We start from the raw sequence: 9,726 nt of genomic DNA, 5'->3' as shown, positions 1-9,726 counted from the left end.
CATAAGGCATCCGAAAAATATTTGAGGGTGGGGTGTGGTCAAAAATGTGCTTTGCTTGTGCTTTCTGATATTCCTAAAGCTACAATCAAGTTCTTTGAGCTTTAATTTCGATGAAATTCTCTGATGTCGGATTCCTCGGATGTTCGATATAAAATTCAAAAGCTCACTAAAGTTCTTTGAAATTCATCCAAACATCTTTGTGGGATTTAATAAACTACAATGAAGTTCCTTACGCTTCTCTTAATTTCACTGGAATTCTCGAAAGCCCGCTGAATTGGAACATGCATCCAGAGCAGGAAATAAACAAAGCTACCCAACAAACATTGAATGTTTAATAAGAGCTTATTCAGGCAAAAATAAGCTTCTTTAGCTAAAAAATTGCTTATTCAGCTGTTAATCAACTCAAATTGTTTGTTGGGTACTAATGCTCTATGGATATGCAAAAGAACATTCGGTAAACAGTGGGGACTGAAACCGAAAATGATCCATTGAATTTACTCGGCAATTGTGAAACCCAGTGTTACTTATGGTGCATTGGTCTGGTGGCCAAAAACATAAGAGAGTTAGTTAGTTAGAAAAACTCCAAAGGTTAGCAACTCTCTCGAAAACGAAGGCATTGGATGCTTTGCTTTATATGCACAATTGCATCAATTTGTATAATTAGAAGCCGAAAAGTGTGCTCTAAGCATAACAAGGTCAGTTAAACTCTTTGAAGGAGACCTTAGAGGACATCTTAGGATTCTAAAATCTGTTAGTATCAACTCTCTAGTAATGAACAACGAAAACTGCATGGAGAAAAGAAACAATTTCAATCGAAATTTTCAAGTATTTGACTCTAGGTGTAGTTCATGGCAATTTGGCGGTCCGGTTCTCCGTGCAGGATCGATTATTTTTTATACAAATTGTTCAAATTTGAACAATCAAGTGGGATCAGGAGTAACTGGCCCAGGGATAGACATATCGGTTCTTATGGACAGATGGCCAACTATGTTCCAAGCTGAAATCCAAGCATTTTTAGAGTGTTCTATTAAATGTTTACGTAGAAACTATAGGAGTTCAAATATATGCATCATGTCCGACAGTCAAGCTGCTCTAAATCGAAGACATCATATCATGAAGACTGGCAACTTGGCCAGAATCCAAGCGACAGATACAATAGCGCTGCGCTTGAGTGAAGGTGGTAGCAACGCATAGAAAAATGAGCAAATACACAAACCTTTCTTCTGAGGATGTAATCTTTGCTTCAAATTCGTTCGAAGCGTTCGTATGAGACAATTGAAAAGTTGTTTGTTGTCTTCATCTACATGCTTTAAAGTCGGTGACATGTACATCAAAGCTTGTCTGGAAGTGTGTTCAATCACTTCAAAAAATGTCTTGTCATAATCAAGTCAACTTATATTGGGTTCCTGGTCATTGCAGGATTGCCGGAAATGAAAGAGCTGATGCACTAGCAGGACTCGGATCTTCTCATAAGTTCATAGGGCCAGAGCTCTTTTGTGGCTAATCGGCTGCATCTCTTGGAATGGAGCTAAAAGCGTGGGAATCTTCAAAAGTGGAGCAAAACTGGAAGAACACTTCCATTGCTAGGCAGTCGAAGCGATTCATTAAAGCAAACATTTTTGTGACCCACAAAATTCTGGAACTTTCTAAGAAAGGTTTTAGCATATATAGAGGGGTTACAACAGGTCATTGTCCGAGCCAGTGCTGATAAAAAACCTTTCCTTCTACACTCAACTTAGCTGAAAACGAAGACAACCTTTACAGATAGACCAACAATCTGCATGAATTTGAATTTTGACATAAACACATTCTCTTGATCAAGGCAACCTCTGAGTATCGAAGTCAACATTTGTTTTTGTTCGTTCGTGGCAGGATGATTATTATCGCCTGTGTTGTTGTCAATATCGATATTCATCTTCATCTTGATGGGAATGATTTTGAGGATCAAATGCAGAATGATTATGTTCATAATACACAAATATAGAGCTGTAGAACGTTTTACTTTTGAGAATCGCTTCTGATTTTGATAATTTTGGGTTGGATAATTAAGCAGTGGTGAATGTTAACAAACGCGTATTCGTTGATGTATAATGAACTCATTTGTTCGTTTTGCTCGTACGTGACAACGAAGATTTTTCGAAACGAACGCAATTCATCCACACTGGGTTGAAGCGCTACTCCTTGCGTGTGATGGTATATGATAAAAACAGGCACTGGTCCGAGCTGTTATCACTTGAAGCTGATTGGAAAACTTCAAGATGATGTAAGTCGCTTCTGTGGCATAGAAAAGGAACATTTGCTGTCCGGTAATTTTCAACAAAAGGCGTTAGTTCTTCAACAAGGGACTGATAGAAGCCCTTTGACATGGCGACCAAAAATATCCATTAGTATTGTCCCAAAGACGCGTTCATCTAGATAAAATTGATAAACAGCAGATTTTTAGCGATGGGCCCAATCTTAGATCCATAGGCCAACATTATACCAACAATCAATACGAAACTAACGATTTTAAATTGGCTCACTAATTGACTTGCCTATTGGTCCCAAGCAAATCGACTAACGTACCCCATTCTAGTATAAATTCCAATACTACACTATGTTTGTTTTGATTCGCTATGAAAGTTTGACAGATAAAATGAGGGGTTAGTGGATTTTCCTATGCTTCGAGGGGTGAATAGATTAGCTTGGGACCGAAGATAGTACCAGAACTGAGCTAAAAAGTTGAGCTCGTTTATTCGGGACCTTCTGGTCTTAGAGTTACCTCTATGATTATACCCCGTTCACATTACAGCCTATATCACGTAATATAGGCTGTCTTGCAATGAGCTCTTTTAGCTAGGTACATCACAATGCATCAGAAAAATGGTCGCAGTGATGAAAAAACCTGGCAAGGAAAAAAAGCCCGCTGATCTTCTTTGAAATACTGAAAACTTATCTTAAATTGTTAAAACTACCCTGGAACCTACTAAACATCTTTGAAGCTATCTGAACTTCTCAAAGAAACTGCAAAATAATCAGGGAGCTAATGAAAAGAAACACCGAAGCTATTTAAAAGAACTTTTGAGAGGTTTGATGAACTACACAAACAATCAGTGTTGGCAAAATCAGAAACCAAATGATATTTTTCCGCTCTCATGGGCTCGCAATATCACGCGTGATATTGGAACAAAATATCATGCTTGATATTGATTTGACAAGCTCCTTTGATATTGCGAGACAATTCACAACGTGCAAAAATCAAGCTGAGAGTTGACTCGACACAAAAATGAGTCCATTGCACATCGTTTTCTTAGAAAGAGGAAGCATAGTTTGCTATCTCTTTTTAATCTTCACCGATGGCAGACGCGAAGGGAGTGCTGCAAGCCGTTAAGGTTACTTTGAGACATTTTTAAAAAATTCAAAAGCAGTTTTTTTCGACGCATTATTTTAGATAGCAAAAAACTCGCGTTATTTTGTGTAAAATATCAAAAGGAATCGAATAGTGCGAGCTTTTTTCAATCTGAAATAATGCGTTGGAAAAAACTGCTTTTGAAATTTTCCAAAAAGCATCATAGTAAATTGAACCTTAAGGTAGTTTTGGTTGCATTCGGTTGTAAAGCAAAAATCATTAAACTGAATCTCACCACAGTTTGGTGAGATTTGCAGCTGGTGAGTTTTGTTAGCTTGATTTATGATTAGTTATTGAGCTGCGATATCACAGCTTGCAAAATCAACCGAAGTTGTTTGCTTGTTGATTTTTGTCTACGAAAATCAAGCGTGCCAAATTCCATCAAACACTACTGCGACCTTAGATAATCAGAACATTCTTTTAAGAAAACGAAGTTCTTCCTGAGCTCCAATTCAAGTAAGCAGTCCATTATCCTCAGGAATGTCACATTTTCCAATATAATGTTATTTCAGTAAATTTCTATGCCATTACATGAAGTGTGTAAATCATAAAATCAGCTGCAGATTCTTATAAAAACAGCATTGAGAAAAATTCTCATACATGATGGTGGCAATTTGCTTGAGTGGGTGAGAAAGTAGTTATAATAAATTAACTATTGAACACATTATTTACAAAAGTACTTATTTGAAAGTATCTCCTTGAAATGGAATGGATGAGTGGAATGAATGCGTGTCAAATAACCAGAGGTTAATTCACCACTGGCTTGCCCTACTGCCCTATGCTACGCCTCTCCCCACAATCAGCATTCTTCTGAAATTACATTTGAAATCAAGTCAGAACTCCATTGGAATTCTTACTAAAGCTCCCTTGGGCTCAGAATTTCATTAAATTGCACGTTAAAATACAGTTGGAACTCACCTCACTATTCCCAAAGAAATTTTTCCCTAGCATTATTTTAGTATGCTCCCAATATTTCCATGGAATTAGGCTTCGAATTCCTTTTGGACTCACCTAAACAAAGTTCGTCTTTTGAATTTGCAAGGAACTCTTCTCGAATGTCCCGTGAAACCATCCTCTGAATTCTTTTGGAGTTTTCCACAGACCTGATAAAAGGTTCTACCAGCAGGGTATCGTAGTTTAAATAAATTACAATTACAATTAGACAATTCTTTAAGAATCATCGTCAGTCTTTGAATTCTTACCAGAATTATCTCCAAATTCGCCTTGACATTTTTCTCGGAATTAAACCATAAATTTCATTTAAACTTTCCTCAAAATTCCAGAATAATTTTCGTAAAAATTTCCTAGAAAATGAATAGAACTGCCAAAAACAGTTTTTTAAAATCTGAAACCTAGGCAATCCTCCAAAGTTCAATTGCTTAAATATTAATCTTCGATCTAGAAACATGATTTTTTTTCTTTTTAACATATGTAATTCTTTGTTTCTTAAAAACTATTATATACTTCTAATTCTACTTTTTTTGCTTATCGATTTATTTTATAAGGCTCAACTGAATTAACTCTACAGAGCCGAGCACTCTTGTTTACTATATAAAACATCTTAAAACTATAGTCAAAAGGTACAATACAACAAACACTTTATCTTCCGCTATCCAATAATCCTCCTCCATCAGAATGAGATCCGCTTCCAGTGTTTTCATTGTATGGCAATATCGCCAACGAAGGGCAGAGCGCTTCCATTTCAGCAATGGACGCAAAAAGTGGTCAGCACTCACACACTCATCACTAAACGGTTGGTTTCCAAAGTCGACGACGCATCGACTGAAAGAACTGCTGATGAAGAACAATGAGGAGGACCACACAATCACAGAACAGAAGGGGAAGTGCAAACAAATCGATGAATCAAAAGTGGTTCGTTTTTCTGTTCAACAAGCAATGTGTTGTGGTAGCGTTCCACACGGGCTTTCTATGTGCACTCACACTATCATAGCATGCTGCCTATCTTAACTGCAGGCAGAAGATGCCTTCTACCGCTAGGTGCGCTAGTGTTCGCAAATGACAAGTGAAGCCACTTTCTGATCCGAAGTTCCACTCCGAACTGTGACACAATGGTTGCTGCCGAGTAAACAGACGATCGCGTGACACACATCGAGAGTGGCTTGCTTCTGTCGACAGCCGAGTGAACACTGATCTAACTCCTACCTGGAACCAGTGATGCCTTTTTTTCGAAATTCAATCTGTATTTTCATCGCAAAAAATCTTTTTAATCTGTATCTGGCTGACAAAAATCTGTATAATTTCTATATTACGGTCTCAGTGCGGATTTACGTAAATCTCCATTGAGCAAATTCATAGTTCAGAAGGAGTTTGTTCAATGTTTATAATCATGAAAAATTACTAAAGTTTGCTTTCTAAAGAATTTGTCTATTTTAATAATCTTGAAATCCTACAATCTTGATTTTTTGTAGTGTTTTGTATTTCTTCTACTGTCTGAAAATACAAAACATTAAGTACCAGTTGTAAGAGACAAATCTGTTTCCGACTGAAATATTCAATAATGAAGTAACTATAACAATTCCCTAGAATTTGATTTATTTATGTCTCAGATTACGCAGACCTTTATCTGGACATTGAACATAACACAGAACTTTGAAGGAAGTTTAGTCGAATTGCATGCAATATTCTTTATTTCTGTAGTTACGCTTTTTAAATATAAAAATATCCAGTTGATTTTTCGACTCACAAACTGTAATTACCCACTTTGTGGGTTTTCTAAAATGGCTTGTTTATCGAGTTGACAAAAAATATATATAATTAACCTTCGTATCTGTCACCATGTGACATGGTTAATTAAACAAATAGAAAGGGAAACTAATATTCCTTCCAACGAGAAATCAGAACATCCGAGCATCAGAAGTCCATTCAAAAGATTCCGAGTCCATTCGAAGCTAAAACAATAATAATTTATTTAGTGAAAAATACAATCTGGGATTGATGCTTAGATTACTTTTTTTTGCTTTATTATAAAGACTTTCAGTCTTTAGCTGGTTCGTCTCTTTTGATGCTCAGATTGAATTCAAGCTGCTCAAAAGGAAGAAACGATTATTTATCGGAATTAATAAAGATGTACAGGCTCAATAGAATAAACTTTACACAGCCAAGTTATCATTTGCAATTCCTTTATTTGACAAATCTTAAAAATCTGTATATTTTTCAAAAATATGTAATCTGTATATACAGATATCTGTATCAAAATATTGAAAAAAATCTGTATGATTACAGATAAATCTGTATATGTGGCATCACTGCCTGGAACTGCTTTCTTCTTTCCCTCGATTTCAAGTTGTGTAGTGGTCTTAGATACTCATTCTGATACCACTCAATTTCTTGGAATCTTCTATGCCGCGCATGCTGCGTAGTTGGCCTGCAGTTTCCTAGAACTATGACACATTCAAGAAGTCATCATTTTCCAGGATGCTTTCATGGCTGCGTTAGTGGGAGATTAGATTAGATTAGTTTAGATTACATGTTCCAGAATCTGAAAATTTGAATTTTGAATTTTTTTCGGTCTCAGAAATATGAAGACTTTGTTTCGAACGAACTATTAAAGGGGTTGTCAAGGTCAAAACGCTTCACGCTTTCCGAAAGTCGGCCTAATGACCGATTCAGCGCAGCGTCGTTCCTGATCTTCTATTCTGTATTGCAACATTTACATCCTAATGTTCAGCTTTTGTGGCAGATGTCCAATTTCTCCACAACGAGGATTGTCATGACGCACGTGAAAACCCCGACAAAAGAACCAAAAGAGCACGACTGCTATCGGGTTCCATGTTCCTAATTGCCGTTCTGTCCTAGATTCTGGATTATTTTCCCATTAGCTCTGCTAGCTCTTCATCGACGGGTTAAACAAACTTGGTGTCCGTCGCTCACACTGTGGTCTTGTCGCGTTCTACCCAGAGCGCATTCGCGGTCGTTCGATAATAAAGTTAAAGATCAACAAGCGAGCAAGCGATAAAAAGAAATCGCTCTCACCATCAAGAATTCAAATGAGATGCAAATTCTACCAGCGATAATGCGATTATTAGTGATTTTAAGCGCTTCGCTGCTGACCGTCGTCGTACGAGCCGGGACTCTAGTGTCCCGTTCCGATGTTGTAACGTCGTCAGTCGTCGCTACCGGAAGTGTTGGCGGTAGCAGTGGTGGTGCAGTGTTATTTTTAAGGCGGCCACCGGGAATGGCAGTGCCCACCAGTGTGGCCCTACCAAGGCCGAGGTCGATACAGGATGCTAGTTCAGTGGGAGCTCAATCCACTGGTAGCGGACAGCCAGTGTCAGAGAAGAATGTCTACCGGACGAAGCTGTCCAAGCTGAAGCTGATTCTGCTGGCCGATATGCTGAATGATATTGTGAGTATGAATCATGAGAAGATTGTATGATGTCTCCCTTTCGAGCTGAAAAAGTATAACTGGTTCTTGAATAAGCAAATGAGCGACAATTAAAATTAAAAGCTACGATCTCTTAATTTGTAACCCACATTCCATTCCTGTACACCGTTAAAGACTTTCACGTTAATGTGTGCAGAATATTCCAAGAAAGGGGCATGAAATTCAAACGTGTTTTTCAGAAATTAGCGAAAAGGGATTCCAGAAGTAGGGATCATAAAATAGGTACACTCTGTGCACGCCATTGGTTGCCTTGCTCGCCGTGTCGACCGGTTGCAAAGATGATGATGAAGCTAATGATAACCTAACAACCAAGGTACTTGGAGAGGAGCAAAAAGGTGTTATAAACACTCCCATCGCACCGTTTTACATCGTCAATGGAGCGGCCTTTGAACAAGGTCTGCTGACAATCTGCTGAAAGAAAAATGATCTCGTGAAACACACTCCTGAAGGAATTTAGCTCTGCCAAAAAAGTGCAACTTTAAAATACATAATTAGCGCCTTTTATGTAACCAATTCCCGGTCCGTCAGCGTCGCAGCTCGCGAGCTTTTTTGGGATCTCGCGTTTTGTGTTTTCGATGATTAATGAACTTGATAAATACCCACCGTAACATCCAGGGGGTCTGTGGAGATCTTGGCTTTTCTCCTTTTATTGTTTTGTTTCGGCGTTCTTTCCCCGAATAGGGGCCGCAAGTAAACCCGGCCGGGGCCGGGTGGATCTGTTCTTGCGCGAAAACAGGTTGTTGGAGGAATCATAAAAATCTGACCTCCCCGTTGCTCGGCCATCGCATCCCTACCTGTATTTAAATGGTTTGCTTTCCCTTAACCGGCTCACCGGCTGATTTTTTGTGTGGATCATAAAAAAAACTTGTCTTTTGACCGACGGTTCGTTTTGGAATTTTGAGGAAGTAGCAGGTTCCCCGATTCAAGTGCTTATAAACTTCGCAGCGGGTTGAGGGATTGCATCATTGGCGGTATTAAGTAGTAACATTACAGGCTTCGGAAGATACATTCTTAAGCCTGTTTTTTTTTCGATTAGATCAAGAGAGTTCTGTTTATTTTAATGTATGCTCCTCATTTAATTTCAATAGTGTGAAAAAAAACTTACTATTGGTGCAGTACATACAGTAGTGGACAAAAATAAATCAACACACGTTTTATCTACTCAGGCTTAATATAATTTTTTTCTATTTTCCTGATGATTTGGCTCCATATCGATTTATCCTTTGAATTCACTTTGAATTCTGTTCAGAAATTGAATTGAAAGTTCCTCTTTAGTCCTATGGAGTTTAAAATTTTCCTATGATTACTCCTCGAAATTCTGTGAAAACTTTTCTGAAAAGCCCCTTGGAAATTTCTTGGAATTGGAATTATCATTAAATTTTTCACATAATTCACTTGTAATTGTACTCAGATCTACTTTGAAATTCTCCTTAGAATTCACTTATCGCACCAATTTCTCTAGAATTTTGTGTGTATTCCCTCTAACCTCCACTGGCCGGGAGTATTATTATAAGAACCCTCCCTACAATGTCGCATTTATGGTCATTGCAGACAGCTTTAGTCCGGGAGAGCTCTATTGAAGATCCAGCAACCCATTTCAGAATGTCTGGAGAGTCACGCCTATTCCGAAGTTACTTTCACTTACAATAAGCCCCGCATGTATGTATTACCTCTATCAATTTGCTTTTAGTATTGCACACACACTTCCAGTTTCAAAAAGTTCTTTTAATTGTAAAAGTATTTGGACCGGTCTCACCATGTTAATTTGATCATCCAATCCGTGGGTCGTGAATCATTTCGTGATTCACCTGATCCTCCTTAGCACACAATGGATCCTCCTCTTCCGATTGTCATGCCATTTTACTAACATTTACTGCATTTCCCTTGTTTTATTGAGACTTTTTTTTAATTTTACTGGTGCAATTTCACTTAT

General features: G+C 38.0%; 1 protein-coding gene across 1 annotated transcript in view; it reads left to right on the top strand.

Annotated features, from left to right (window-relative positions):
- The first annotated feature begins 7,237 nt into the window (after positions 1-7,237).
- Positions 7,238-9,726, top strand: part of LOC135713688 (uncharacterized) — a 145,180-nt gene continuing 142,691 nt past the window's right edge. Inside the window, exon 1 of the mRNA XM_065236874.1 lies at positions 7,238-7,754. Within this exon, the coding sequence (XP_065092946.1) occupies positions 7,401-7,754 (354 nt within the window). The 5' untranslated portion in view covers positions 7,238-7,400. The remainder of the gene's footprint in view (positions 7,755-9,726) is intronic.

This window comes from Ochlerotatus camptorhynchus, unplaced genomic scaffold (genome assembly GCF_037179485.1).
Source record: "Ochlerotatus camptorhynchus isolate MF236.1 unplaced genomic scaffold, CSIRO-AGI_Acam_v1.1 ptg000041l, whole genome shotgun sequence".
Classification (NCBI taxonomy): domain Eukaryota; kingdom Metazoa; phylum Arthropoda; class Insecta; order Diptera; family Culicidae; genus Ochlerotatus; species Ochlerotatus camptorhynchus.
This window is presented reverse-complemented; position numbering and strand designations above follow the sequence as displayed.